The sequence below is a fragment of the Tinamus guttatus genome, unplaced genomic scaffold (genome assembly GCF_059628265.1).
Source record: "Tinamus guttatus ecotype Peru unplaced genomic scaffold, ASM5962826v1 Tinamus_guttatus_pri_ptg000403l, whole genome shotgun sequence".
In the NCBI taxonomy this organism is placed as follows: Eukaryota; Metazoa; Chordata; class Aves; order Tinamiformes; family Tinamidae; genus Tinamus; species Tinamus guttatus.
The window spans coordinates 372,304-387,413 of NW_028288937.1; the positions used below are offsets into that span (position 1 = coordinate 372,304).

Consider the following 15,110-nt stretch of genomic DNA (forward strand, 5'->3'; position numbering starts at 1 on the left):
GGGGACTCTGGGGACAGAGCTGGCAATCGCAGGGCTGGTGGCTGGTCCAAGGCCTGGGCGGTTCTCAGGGTCCTGTGTGGATCTGAGAGTCTCCCGGGTGGTTCCTGTTGTCTCTGGAGCTCCATGTGCTGCACGGATCAACTGGAACAGCTGGACTGGCACCACCAGCAGTGGGAAGGGAGAGATCTCCTCCTTCCACCACACACAGAGCCTGCGGAAAGGGTTTCCCCGGGGCAATCACAGCCGCAGGCACCTCTCTCAACGACTGCCTCAATAAAAAACACTCATAAGTTTGCGACTCTAAAACGGACCCCGTTTCTAACGAGGGAAAAGGGAGTGACCTCAACATGTGCGCGCCACAAGGCCCGGGGCCGTGAGGAATTCACGATAAGTCCCCGAGTGTCTCCCGGGGCCCCCCGGGTTCCTCCATGTCTCCTAAGTCCTCCCGGGTCTCCCGGGACCCCCGAGTTCCTCCATGTCTCCTAAGTCCTCCCGGGTCTCCCGGGACCCCCCGGGTTCCTCCATGTCTCCTAAGTCCTCCCGGGTCTCCCGGGACCCCCCGGGTTCCTCCATGTCTCCTAAGTCCTCCCGGGTCTCCCGGGGCCCCCCGGGTTCCTCCATGTCTCCTAAGTCCTCCCGGGTCTCCCGGGACCCCCCGAGTTCCTCCATGTCTCCTAAGTCCTCCCCGATCCTCCCGGGTCCTCCCAAGTCTTCCCCAACTCCTCCCGGGCACCCCGCCCGCTTCCGCTCCGTCACTTCCTGCTTCTCGGCAGGGGCGGGGCCCCGCGGGGGGGCGGGGCAGGTTCCTCCCCCCCCCCGGGGCAGGTTCCTCCCCCCCCCCCGGGGCAGGTTCCCCCCCCCCCCCCCGGGGCAGGTTCCCCCCCCCGGGGCAGGTTCCTCCCCCCCCCCGGGGCAGGTTCCTCCCCCCCCCCCCGGGGCAGGTTCCCCCCTCCCCGGGGCAGGATCCGCCGCGCTCAGGGGCACGGGCAGCCCCACCGGGACGAGAGGTTCCCCCGCCGCGGCAGGACCTCCCCGGATACAGGATCTCCCCACACACCAGGGAGGATCACGCACCCCCGCGGCAGGATCCTCCTCGCGCGGGGGCACGACCTGCCCCACGGAGGCAGGATCCCCCCGCACACAGGATCCCCCCACGCATGAGGCCAGGATCTCCCCACACACACAGGATCACCTCCTACACACACAGGATCTCCCCACATCAGGGCAGGATCACCCCCCACACAGGATCTCCCCACACTTAGAGGCAGGATCCCCCCACGCACGGGGCCAGGATCACCCCCCACACAGGATCATCCCACACACACAGGATCACCCCACATCAGGGCAGGATCACCCCCGACACAGGATCCCCCTCCACGCTTAGGGCCAGGATCCCCCCACGCACGGGGCAGGATCGCCCCACACACACAGGATCACCCCACACACAGGATCACCCCCCACACACAGGATCTCCCCACACTTAGGGGCAGGATCCCCCCACGCACGGGGCAGGATCCCCCCACACACAGGATCTCCCCACACTTAGGGGCAGGATCCCCCCACGAACGGGGCAGGATCCCCCCCCACACAGGATCACCCCACACACACAGGATCCCCACACACACAGGATCTCCCCACGCACGGGGCAGGATCGCCCCCCACACAGGATCACCCCACGCACACAGGATCTCCCCACACTGCAGGCTCTCCCCGCGCCTCGGGGCACGATCCCCGCACCGCCCCGGCCGCGGGCAGGCGGATCCCGCCGGGCTCCCGCGCGGCGCCGCCCCGATGAGCTCAGCGCTGCGGCGCGGGGCGGCGCGGGGCGGGCCGGGGCGGCCATGCGGAGCCCGGCGCGGCCGGGCCGAGGGCGGTGGCGGCGCAGGGCCCTGCCTAGGCCGCGCCGGGGCCCCGCGGGCCGGCGGCGGCGCTGAGGCCGCCCCGCCGCCATGTACACCTTCGTGGTGCGCGACGAGAACAGCAGCGTGTACGCCGAGGTGTCGCGGCTGCTGCTGGCCAGCGGGCACTGGCGGCGCCTCCGCAGGGACAACCCGCGCTTCAACCTCATGCTGGGCGAGAGGAACCGCCTGCCCTTCGGCCGCCTCGGTAAGGACCCCCCCGGCGCCATGTCCAGCCGCCCCCCCGTTCCCTGCGGCCCCCTCGGGGTCCCCCGCGACGCGGTGGCGGCCCCGGGCTCGGCGCCGTGCGCTGTCACCCCCCACACGCGCACAGGGACCCCGGGGCCGGGCTGCTCGCCACCATGAGCAGGGTCCAACCGCATCGGCGTCCCCCGTGACACGGTGGGGTCCCCCGGGCTTGTCACCGTGTCCTGTGACCTGCCCGGGGCAGCCCCCACCATGAGCAGGGACTGTCCCCATCACCCCCCCCCCCTACGATTGGTGGCATCCCCCAGGCTTGTCACCATGACTCGTCACCCCCCATGCGACCCGGGGTGACACAGCAGGGTCCCCCAGACTTGTCACCATGACTTGTCATCCCCCATGGGACCCGAGGTGACACAGTGTCACCATGACTCGTCACTCCCCATGGTACCCGGAGGGTGACACAGTGGGGTCCCCCAGGCTTGTCACCATGACTCGTCACCCCCCATGGTACCTGTGGTGACATAGTGGGGTCCCCCAGGCTTGTCACCATGACTTGTCACCCCACCATGGGACCCGAGGTGACACAGTGTCACCATGACTCGTCACTCCCCATGGTACCTGGGGGGTGACACAGCGGGGTCCCCCAGGCTTGTCACCATGACTCGTCACCCCCCATGGTACCCGGGGTGACATAGTGGGGTCCCCCAGGCTTGTCACCATGACTTGTCACCCCCCATGCAACCCGTGGTGACACAGCGGGGTCCCCCAGGCTTTACACCATGACTTGTCACCCCCCATGCAACCCGGGGTGACACAGTGGGGTCCCTCAGCCTTGTCACCTCCCCTGAACACCAGTCCCCAGCTACACGCCGGGCCCGTCACGCGGGCGCCCCCGGCCGCTCCATCCCCCTGGCCCGGGTCAAAGCGCTGGCCCCGGGGTCTCCATGCAGCCGCCACCCCCCGGGACAAGCAGGGACTGGCCGGGAGCGCGTCCCCGCGGGGACCGGAGCAGCGGCGCCGCCGGCGGGGGCTCCGCGGGTGCCATGGGCGCTTCCCGCGCCGCGGCGCGCAGACGTGCACTGTCACTGCCCGGCGCTGGGCACGTGCCAGCGGGAGCTGCCGGAGCAGCCGGGCTCCGTGTGGGCATCGGGGACCCGGGGAGACCCGCGCTGCTGTGACACCGCCCGCCCCATGTCCCTGCTCCACGGAGGTGCTCAGCAAACCAACAGGGAGCAGATTCATCCCGCAGCAGGGGGTTCCAAGCAGCTTTTCCGCCTCTCCCATCCCCCTTCCTGCAGCAGCTCCGTTGCTCCATCACCCTTAAGAGGATGGGCTGGTTTCTGTGGGGCAGAAGACACTCAGAGCCCTGCTCTTCCCATTTGAGCCTCTGTTCTCCTGGGAGCCAGGCAAAATCAATAAGCAGAAATAAATTTGGCGGTTTGTACTAATTTCTTTCAGGAAATTAGTGTCTGGCAGTGTTGGATATGGAAATATCTGAAGTTACAGAACTTTGGCTAGAAGGTGTTTTTCAGCTATCTTGTATTTAAAGACTGGAGAATAAAATAGTGACCCAGTTCAGGTCCATGATTTGGGGGCTGAAATACATGGTCATACCTGAGATCTTGCAGCCAGCTGTGCTTCAAGGTAACGTTTGCTCCAGGCCTTTTCTCCAGGCAGGCACCAAGGAGGGTAACTAAAACTCTGGATCCCGTTTCAGGGTCTAAATCACTCCCACAAGCATTTGTTTGAAAAGAGAAGGTGAAGAAGCAGCGCACGCTGTTGTGCTTGGGGGATGCCACTAGTCCCAGGTATCATTTTAAACCCAAACACTTTTTTTTTTTTTTTAATCATGTTTCCCCTCTTGTCACCAGGGGCCCAGGTGTCGCCTGCTGTGTCACTCACTCCTCACATACATGTTCAGCCTCACTGGTGGTGTGCTAGAGACTTCACAAGTGTCACCTAGACTTGCACTACCCTTTCAATGACTGCTGCCATCCTGTCCCTCGAGAGCTTCCAGCTGAGCCAGGTGCTCATGTAGCTGCAGAGCATGAAGGGTGCCAGACTGTGGCGTGGAGTCCAGTAGGAACAGGGGTATATCCATCCGACTGGCACTTTGGGCTGGGTACAGGGACCAGTTTGGGTTTCCCCAGCGTGAGAAAGACATTGACATCCTGACGTGACTCTAGCAGAGGCCATGAGGAGAGTCTGGGGAACACAGGATGGCAGCCAAGAGCACAGGGCCCAAGAACCGGTGGGGTCTCCATTCCTGGACCTGCTAGGCCTTCACCTGGCCAACCTTGGAGCAGAGGTTGGAGCGGAGATTCCCCAGAGGCCCCGTCCCACCCCAGCTATTCAGAGGGGAATTTGCTGCGTACTGCTATAGGGAAGCAAGACTCTTCTAACATCTCCCAGCGAAGGAAATTCACCTGTAAATGAAAAACAAGGGTGTTTCCTAAGCTGAGGTGTTAGTGTCACAGAGCACTTCCCTGCATCTTTGCACTGCACTTAGAGTAACTGGAAATCCTGACCTTTAAAAACTAGCAAACGGGGAACATTGCCAGGGTGATTCTGTCAGTTCCCAGTATGAATTAGGAAGTTGTTCTGTGGAAAATGGGAGTGTCATGTTTAAAATGGTGAGAAAATTGCCTCACTTCCCAACTACTGGGGTTCTTTGCACCAAACTGATTTATTTCCTTCGTTAACTAAGAAGTCTCTCTCAACTCTGTTTCCCTTTGTAGGCCATGAACCCGGACTTGTTCAGCTGGTGAATTACTACAGGGGAGCAGACAAGTTGTGCCGCAAAGCGTCTCTGGTGAAGTAAGAAAAATCCCTGCAATGTTGGGTGGGATTGGCAGGAATTTTTCTTCTAGCCATTGGCAAGTGCTGAACCTGTTCTAAGGGCGTTTTGCCAAGAACAGCTGGCAAAATGTGCCCTGGGATTGTGGTAGCTTGTGCTGTCTTCAGACTCCTGTGCTGGTCTCTACAGCTGCCTGCGTGCACAAAGAGCTGTGGGTAGCTTCAGGGGACAAGCAATTTCTCCTGCATTACATCTGCTTGAAACCTTAGAGTGTATTCAGTCAGATAGGAGTAAAAGAAAGGGCCAAATCAAAAACAAAAAAGAAAAAAAAAGAGTATCTGGTGTTTTTCCTTATAGAGAGATAAAATGTGAATTAAAGTCTGTTCCTTTTATTCTCTAATATCATACAGAGATGAGGCACTAATGTGCCTTTGGCTAATCAGATTTATCAGCCAAACAAATGCTCAGAGGTCTCTCCATTGGCATTGGGAGGGATTTCTGCAGGACCAGCTGTGCCAGGCTCTCCTGTGGAAGCGGGGCTGAGCTCACACTGCTGGTGGCCACAGCCCATGGGCCAGCTCTGCCTGGCTGTTAGGCCAACATTTGGAGAGACAGGGAGCTCCCTCGGCTCCGAAACAAAGGCAAGAAAACAGGTCTGGCCTCCAGCGAGGAGGGTTCACTGGCATCTTGAGGCAGAACTGTGAGAGGGAGCCAGGATTGCACAGTACAAGGGGAATCCCAGAAATCTCAGCACTTAAGATGTGTCCTTGCCTTCAGTAATTTCCCAGTGGTCTTGATCCACACTTGGGAAACCTCTCTTGGTTGCAATAGGGATGGGATCAAGAGCTAAGCAGCAGAACAGAGAACGTTACTGCTCTGGCTCCGCTTTTCCCTGCTGTGATTACAGCTCCCCTTGCGATATGTTGTTGCACTTTGCAGCATACCTCACCTTCACTTCCCATTTGGATGTGGAGCATTCCCAGTGACCTTGTGCAGGGATGATACAGGGAGGCCATCGCAAGCTCCAGTTCCCTGTAAGCTTCTCTGCCAATTGCTTCCTGATATCCATCATACCCCAGAAACATTTAACAGAAGAGTGCAGGTCTGGTTCAAAGCGCAAGGCTTGGCTGCAGCATGGGGATACTATGGTCTCTGTAGGAAAACCCTAATTTCAAGGGTCTAAGAAAAATATAATAAGTTATCACACACTCTGTGTTGTCTGCTCTTCATCACAAAGCAGAAGGGCCCAGTTAAGGAGCATTTGTACTTACTAAATCTCACCCTCCCGGTGGGGATGCACTGAAGCTTAACTGCCTGTCTCTCCTTACCCAGGCTAATCAAGACGAGTCCTGAACTATCCGAGTCCTGCACGTGGTTCCCTGAGTCATACGTGATTTACCCAACAAACCTGAAGACCCCTGTGGCTCCTGCAGAGAATGGGATTCGTCATCTCATAAACAACACCCGGACAGATGAGCGGGAAGTGTTCCTGGCCGCTTACAACAGGCGGCGGGAAGGCGGGGAGGGCAACGTGTGGATCGCCAAGTCCTCGGCCGGTGCCAAAGGTTCGTTCCGCAGCAAAACAAGGCACCTTCTTGTTTCCCTTTACTCTTTTACTCGACAACTTTACTCTTTGGTCTGCATCTGAGGCTGATCTCAGCTGGGCAGAAATGCCACTGCTAGTTTCTCAGCAGAACCCAAATGTCTGGCACTCAGTGGCCTGGCCGTGATCGTGGTGAGGGGTGGCCACGAACTCAGTGCATCCAAATTGCCTCCCAGCCTCTGGGGCAGGTATGAGAGCAAACACACGCAATGCCATATCTGTATTTCCCTTCAGGGAGGAGGAGACGATAGGTATCTGCATAGTCTTGTGTCCCTCCTTGTTCTAGGGTCATCACACTGCTTGTTCCACAGAAATATTGAGCTATAGCTGGACACAGCTATCGATGTAATACTGCAGAAACTGTTAACGTCTCTTGGCTATTGTCAGGATTGCTGCATAAAACTTGCCTTGCTGTGTGTGTAGACCCCACAGAGCAGAGCCAAGCCTGAATAATGACCTTGTCTTTTCAAAGGGAACGAGCCTACGAGTGCGATGCATATTTGCAGTCGCTTTTGATGAAATCTTACAGAAATCAACGGGGAATGTGAAAGCCAGAGAGGGCTTTGAGGAGGCTGGATGTTATAACTGTCCTTCTTGCAGGGTTCTCTGCTCTCTTGGCTCTGCTACGCAGAAGCATCAGAAGAGCATGTTTATCTTCATCAAGGAGGCAGAAGAGATGAGTCTTTTCATCACTCCACTGAGGGAGAACGAGTCTGTATAGTTTAGTTCTCTGGCAAGGAACCAGTCTGAACAATTGAAAAGGCCATTGCTGTTGTTCACTGCAGCAGGAAGAGGTTTAAACTCTCCACAGACATTAATCAAGTGTGATGCCATCCTCTTCTTTTTTTTTCTTTGTAAGTAACCCTTTGTATTCATCAATGCGCTGCAGAACCCAAGCTGGGAATTAAACTGGAAAGCAGAGCCTTATCCTAATCTTCTAGATGGCACCTTTAAACATTTGAGGATTACTTCCAACAATGAAGAAAGCTTGTTGCCATTAACTGCCCAGGCAAATCTGGCTCAGACAGCTCCTGGCTCAGGACAGTTCTAGTGAAGCTTAAAAAACGTAAAAGGGAAAATAAAGGTTTTGCATGTCCTGACTTAAGAGTTGGGAAATTTTGAACTAGGGTTAGAGGTTTTTGAGAAAAGAGACAGTGGCTCCACATAAGCTACTTTGTTGCCTCTCTGGGCTGCTGGATAGGTACACAGTTAAGTTAACCTCCCTCCTCAATTCACCGTCTTTCAAGGGCCAGACTGATGCCTGCTGATTTTCCATTGCAAATTTTGCAGGCCATACTCGTTTTAAAATATGTTAGTTCTGTTCTTTTCCCAGTGTCTAGGCTTGTGGTTGTACATTTTGGTTGTGGTTGTGCATTTGCTTGGCCCTGCAGCCCTCCGTGGCCCTGTGATCAGGGGATTAAAACATTTTTCCAAAGAATGATTGAAAAACAAACCAAAACTTGCTAGCACATATGCAAAGCACAGAGCAGCAAATGCAGAAAGTCACTGTGGGACTGTCTCAGCAGTGACCTTCGGAAGCCCCAGCTAGGAGATGTGACTCCCATGGGATGCGCCTGTGAAAACCTACCTACATGTGCTCCAAACCAGTGCTGTCTCACTGGAGCCTCCTTGAAGAGCGTTTGTCTCTTTTTGCTTAACTTTTCCTCCAGAAAATGAAGGACTGAACAATTTAACCTAAGCTGCTTCATACCTACTGCGGCACCATGCCATCCCTTTATCAGTTCACAGAAGGGATCTCCTCTGTTTTTATTGCTTTGCAAGAGTGGTTTCATATTTGGACTTTGCAAGAAATGAACAATGACAATTTCAACCAAAAGCTGACAGCATTTGAAGGATGGGTCTAACTTCTTTATTGAAAACACAGATAAGTGTTTTGAAAAAGTCCTTTGCCTAATTCAGCGATCATTTTAACAGTGACTTAAGTGGACTTAGCAGGGGAACAGTTTGCACATGTGTATGTGTGACTATGTGTCAGAGAAAGATGCAAGACAGCTCAGGGGAGGAGAAAGTCTGAACTGAGAATCAAATCCCCTGCCTCAAACAAACAAAATAAAAACCCCACAAACAAATTTCTAAAAATCTTGCCCCCCAAACTGGGGACAGTGAAACATGGTCTGTTTCAGCCTTGAAAAAGCTACACAAAAAAAGCAACAAAGGTAGGAGGATCCTCTGCCTATTTTTTCTTTACCTTTCTGTGCCAGGGGAAGGGATCCTGATTTCTTCAGAAGCTGCAGAACTCCTGGACTTCATAGATGAGCAGGGACAAGTGCATGTGATTCAAAAATACCTAGAGAAGCCTCTGCTTTTGGAGCCAGGGCATCGCAAGTTTGACATCAGGTAGGCTTTTCTGCATGGCTTGTGTGACATGGGTTTGCGTTTCTGTGTAGTGTCTTTTTAAGCCACTGAGGCTTGGGCTTGTTCTTCTGCCCCCAGGAGCTGGGTTCTCGTGGATCATCAATATAATATCTACCTCTACAGAGAGGGTGTCCTGCGGACCTCTTCCGAACCATATAACAGTGCTAATTTCCAGGACAAAACCTGCCACTTGACCAATCACTGCATTCAAAAGGAATATTCCAAAAACTACGGGCGGTATGAGGAAGGGAACGAAATGTTCTTCGAGGAGTTCAACCAGTACCTGATGGATGCCCTGAATACCACACTTGAGAATAGCATCTTACTGCAAATCAAACACATAATAAGGTAACCAGCTGCCTTGTGGGTATGGCAAGATAACCCCTTAGTAGCGAGCAATGTATGGAAACAGCTGAGTTAACAGGTAGGCAGACAAAAGAAGTGTTTCAGTTGCAAGGGCCAGGGATTGTGAGCCAGAGAGAGATTTAAGATAAGGCCATAAACACCCCACTGTCATTGCTCAATGGAAAGAGAGAAAAGGGGCTTTAAAGGTGCTGTGAAGGCTAATGACAAGATGTCTCTGTTTTGCCACAAGTCAATTCACTTGGTGAGGGAGAGGGGATTTATCATCTGGGACAAGAAACCAGCCACCACTGAGAAACCAGGTCATGACAATGTGATCCTCCGTAGCAGGATTTGCTCTGCAAAAGCTCCACTGCTGTGCACAGTGCACCCTTGGAGGCTGCAGTACAACTGATACATTTGGAGGATTTTTAATCCTGGGTTTCCTTTTCTCCCTTCACAGAAGCTGCCTTATGTGTATAGAGCCTGCAATCAGCACAAAGCATCTTCACTACCAGAGCTTCCAGCTCTTTGGCTTTGACTTCATGGTTGATGAGGAGCTGAAAGTCTGGCTGATAGAGGTCAATGGGGCTCCGGCTTGTGCCCAGTGAGTAATCAGTTTCTGTAATACACCTGCAGTAGGACCATACTGTATCACCCAGCTCACCCAAAACTGTATCACCTGGGTAGAAAAGGGCAGAAAAAAAGTGAATGGCAGGGGGGTTTCCAGGTTAACCCATTCCAGAAATGGCTCTAAGTGCCAGTCAATATAGATTTGTTGTCCTTGCCTCTGTGCTTGGTATACAGCTTCTTTCTAATATGAGATGAGCCCTGGTCTTCACCTGAATATTAGATAAATCAATAGCATTAAATGCACTTGTTGAAAGCCAGAGAATAAATCTGTAGAGATGAGGACTCCAGGTACTCTGTGGATGCTGCAGATGTTGGATCGAAGCCTCCACCAGCAACGGGGAGGTTGTGACAACCAACCATGGCCATGAACATACCTAGACTTACCCAGCAGGAGCTGCTACACCGTGATTGAGACAACTGCAGAAGAGAAGGACACTAGAAGTCTTTGCTAAATGAGCATCTGTACTGTGTACAAGCTCATCGAAAGCTGTACGTGGTCTGATATGTCTCACTGCTCATATACCTGCAGGTGATGGTCGCTTCAGTGGGAGATACTGGATCTTGGCAGATAATTCTTTTCTCTCCTTTCCTCTCCATCCTTCTTCCTTTCCTTTTGTTCCCCCCACCCTCTTGCTTCATTACTCTCTCTTTTCCTCCCCTACTCTCTCTCTTATCTCCTTGAGGGGTCATCTTGTATAGTGTTAACACTGTGTTACCTATAGGTCATTCTTTTTGGCTTCCATACGCATATGGATAATGCATGCTTATAACTGGGGTGTTAGCATCAGCGCCCAGTTAAAGGCACTTTGGAAAGCTGAGGCTGAGGAAAACGTGGTCCAAATTCTTGGGTGGTTTTCCTAGCGCTCAGGCTTAAGCAGCTGGTGATCATCCAGCACCTCTCCGAAATCTGTCAAGATCTAGTTAGCATCAACAGTCTGCAGCTGCACATGGACTGGATCAAAAAGGATGGGGAGACTCACCCTGCTATGCCAAATCGTTGCAGCCTTTGAAATACTTCTTGAATTTTATTAAAGATTGTTGCAGGGGCTGTTGCTATGTGTATTTTGGTTGCAGAAATGCATGTTTGCTTTTTGCTACATGGGCACTTGAAAGTAATTGAAGGCAACTGATCCAGGCCTGCACTATCTGCAGCGCCATCTCTTGCAACTATCCTAATTTATAACACTGATATCACACAGTACTCAAAATGGAGAAAAAAAAATGGCTGTTGAAAGCAGAAGGAAGTCAAAAAACCCTCCCGCTGGCAGGTGCACAAGGTGAAAAACATTGTTAATCCTAGTAAGAGCAACTTTGGTACTAAAAGTATACCAGATGCTAGCATTTCAGGGAGATTGCACAAGTATTTCCTTCAACAGAAAACAAAGCTGCTGTTAACTCATTTCTCAAACACCTTGTATGGCCTCTTTCTTTTCATCCACATTGCCGTGATGAAACACACCCAACTCTTTCCTAAGGGCCCGGCAAAGTCTCTGTGCCTGGCCCACAAGCTAATGAGTGCAGTTACATGACAGTGTACCATTTTTTCAGACCATGCTTGCTTAGAACAGCCCATCTGGGTGGTGTCCCCCCATGTATGGGGTCTGGCATGATGCTCCTGAGTCCCTCAGCTGGGAGACTGGTCAGAGGGGCTACCCACCTCATGCCATGCATCCCATAGTGGTTCAAGGATGAGGCCTGGGGGTGCTAAATACTCTTCTTAGGAGCTTGTTCTGACAGTAAACTTAGGTTTTGTGATCCCACCTGGCAGCAAGCAATGTTGGGAATGGGAGACTGTTGAAAAAAAGAAGGCAGTTCCTGGGGTGGAAGGAGAGGAAATTGAAGAGATGAAAGATTTCTCTATGGCTCCCACTGGGAAAATGCTGGGTGAAAAAAAAAGAAGTTGTGGTCCTGCTGGTTTACACTGCTTGGGCATCTTACTGTCTTTCTCTCTTGTCTCTTAGGAAGCTGTATGCAGAGCTGTGCCAAGGAATCGTGGATGTAGCCATCTCTAGTGTTTTTCCCCTCAGTGACACCGGGCAGAAGATGAGCCAGCCATCAATCTTTATCAAACTGTGATGAAGACAGGAGCATCTCTGCTGAGTACAGAGAATCATAGAATCATTATGGTTGGAAAAGACCTTCAAGATCATAGAGTCCAACTGCAGAGAGACTGCACCCACTGGGTCAGAGCAGTTCGATGGCTTATTTCAGTATCATGCCAAAAAGGGATAGAGACAGGTGGCTTTTTCTTTTTTTTTTTTTTTTTTTTGAAAATCATGGGGAAAACCAACAAGACAGAGCTCCCGTGACATGACGAGCCAAAACTGCTCAGGCAAATCTGTCTGCATTCACCAAAATTCACTTTAGAAGCAGCTCATGTGACTTCAACATCTGAAACAAATCTCTCTGGGAGAACAGCAAAATTACCTTAAAATGAAACCCCAACAGGGAGACAACAATACTCTAATTAGCTCATCCTTTTCTATAGAGAAACATTGTGTTTTGTTTTGTTTTGTTTTTTTAAGGCAATTGAACAAAGAGTACAACGATCATCTGGGATGCTGTGGCTGGGAAGTTGTTCTCCTCCCACGTGTTTCTTCTTTCCTCACCTACTGCATCCTTAGTGCCTTAGCTCAGCTCCAAATAGGTGACTCCTTTCCTTTGTTCCTGCTCTATTTTGTGGACAGGAACAAGCTCTCTTGTGTCACAGGATTCATGAAACCAGAACATTGAGAATTTGGTCTCCGTAGGTCATTTTCCAAGCTGGCTGGCTGAACACCCAGGCAACGACGGGTTGAAAGGGTGCTGAACTGCGGATGGTGAGCTAATCCAGACAAGGAAGGCAACTTTGTTTATTTATAGTTATTGTTTATTTATAGTTATTGTTTATTTATAGTTATCCCTTTTCCTAATAAGATTTGAATCTGTTTCCATCCAAGTCTAATGCAGTTGGATCCCATATGAAAAAAGTAGCCTGTCCCCCTCAGTGCTGACCTGCAAGCTGTAGGATTTCTGGCATCGCTGTCTTGCTGGGAGTATTTCAACCGAAAATGGTCTCAGAAAGTTTATTTGGAGACACTACAGTGAATACAGGCTCTTCTCTCAGCTTCCACCCTAATACATTTGAGACTGAACTATATGCCTTCAAACCCAACCAATTTTTATTCCTTTTGATCCAGACCATTTCACTTTCCTCTGTTCAACAAATACTGTGCTTTTCCACCCTGGACAGGGTGTGCTGCTTTGTCCCAGCTGAGGGCAAGATGTGTAAGGTCTTATAGACCCAGAGACCCCTTTCGTACAGGTCTGCCACACAGCTGGGACAGGAAGGCAGTTTTTTGGGAGGAAGGGGGTAGAATTCCTTAAGATCCCTGAATTTCAGAACTCATATCTGTTTTGAGTGTATCCTAAATTCCTGGCATTTTCGTTTTACCTTTAGCCTAAGCCCAGGGAGCGCATCCCTCCTACGTCAGGGCTCTCTGCAGAGTGCAGTGGCTGCGTGGGAGCTGCTGGCTTTGCTGGGCACTCCGTGGCCTGCGCTCTGTCCCAAATTTTCCAAACCGAGGCACAAAGTTAAACAGTTCAGTCTTGGGAGGCTGCAGCAAGCTCTGCAAAGAACTGAGCGCTCACAGGCATTAAAATTTGGGTTGTGCATCAGCGATACCAAGTTTGGGGTTTCTTTACACGCTTTGCATGAGATGTGAGGATGTACCTTCGCTCTGAGGTAGCATGTTTTTAAATATGGTGATGCACAGATTATAAATAAGCCCCTGTGCAAGCAACGCGGAGCTGCTGCCCAACGTGGTGGGAAAGAGATGGTAGTCGATGGAACTTCCCTCCAGCACTGCATAGGAAAGCATCATGGAAAAATGCAGCTTGGTGTATTTTAATTGACTGCAGCAGGAGAGCAGGCTGTGCTGCTGAGGTCGGGCCTCTGGCAAGGAGAGATGGTTGGCAATGAAATAAACCAGACCTGGTTCGTGTCACCCAGAGCAAACAAGCAAGAAGAATTTGTGGAGGTTACAAGCTCCTGCCTGCCTGTGTTTAATGGGAATCAAGCAAGTGTGATATCTCCCTCCCTGAAATGATCCCAGATCTTTGCTCATACTCATCTATGTTCGTGGCTGAGATTTCACAGCTCTTCCTGCCAGTGCAGAGCTCTGTACGCAAGCGGCCCTGCTCTGTAAGCAGGATGGAAGCGCCCACCTCTCCTCGGAGTGATGGATTTTTGTGCTGTAGCTGGACAGACTTTCGTTGCAACGTGCTATGAACCCTTAGCTACGAACCTGTAAGAAGAAGCGCTGCAGAGCAGAAGCATCCCACAAGGCCAGACAAGTGCTCCAAGCGCTGCATGGACTGGAGCCTTCGTGGTGCATGGCAGACACGAGGTGCACTGGAGCTGGAAAGCAGTTCGGTTGCTGCGTGCTGGGGATTTTCTTGCCAGCAACACCCCAAATGCCAGGTCCGGTTTCTGGCTTTGCTGGACCTTCTGTGTTTTCAGAGCAGGGACTGTGAACTCTTCAGTTTATGAGCTGGAATGTAGTGGGGAGATGGTGGACAATAAGCGAGGAGAAGAGGGGTACGAGGGAAGGCCTCATAGAAGCTCACAGGTGTTAAAATTACCCTGCAGACCAGATGAAGCCTAGTGTTAACAACCCCAGGTAAAACGTAGGCTGTAAAAGGTGTTTAATGTGACTTGTAAAGCTCCCAGGTCTCCAAAGAAAGAAAGATTGTAAAGAAATGAAAAATCCTTAGGGTGCTAGACCCCTCTCTATTTTCCCTTTGCCATGAATTCAAAAACCAAAACATTCTTTCCTTGGCGTATATGACATGGGTGGGATTGGGCTAGGAAAGCAGCCTGGATACAGAGGAAAGCAGCATCTTTTACCAGCCCAGCAGATAGAGCCGGGAGGAGCAGTGACTGAGGAACCTCTGCACAGCCCCAAGGCCTTTTTTCCTCCTTTTTCACCTCAGGGTGCACTAAGATACTTCCCCAAACAGTGTATTTGTGCTGCTCAACTGCCTCAGTTTAGCAGTTATCTCCCATTACTCCCATTACTCCGTCCAAAGAGGATTTCAAACCCAGATGCTCCAGTTGTGTTTTCCAGCAGGGTCTGGTCCAGCTGGAGCCTGGGTCACACTTAATTCCCATACAGCTTCCCCCATCCCAGCTTAACTATGGTTCCCGAAATCCCATGGCCAGCTGCAGCCTGCAGACAACCCCAGGGCTGTCTGGAAAACTGGGAAGCAGCTT

The 15,110-nt window shown here is 52.0% G+C and overlaps 1 protein-coding gene across 1 annotated transcript; it reads left to right on the forward strand.

Annotated features, from left to right (window-relative positions):
* Positions 1 to 1,871: 1,871 nt before the first annotated feature.
* TTL (tubulin tyrosine ligase) lies at positions 1,872 to 12,995 on the forward strand. Its single transcript, XM_088531276.1, has 7 exons — positions 1,872 to 2,106; positions 4,844 to 4,922; positions 6,235 to 6,467; positions 8,728 to 8,863; positions 8,960 to 9,229; positions 9,687 to 9,830; positions 11,818 to 12,995. Exons 1-7 carry the CDS (start codon positions 1,950 to 1,952, stop codon positions 11,930 to 11,932), a joined length of 1,134 nt encoding a protein of 377 aa, XP_088387402.1. The 5' UTR covers positions 1,872 to 1,949; the 3' UTR covers positions 11,933 to 12,995.
* The last annotated feature ends 2,115 nt before the right edge of the window (positions 12,996 to 15,110 follow it).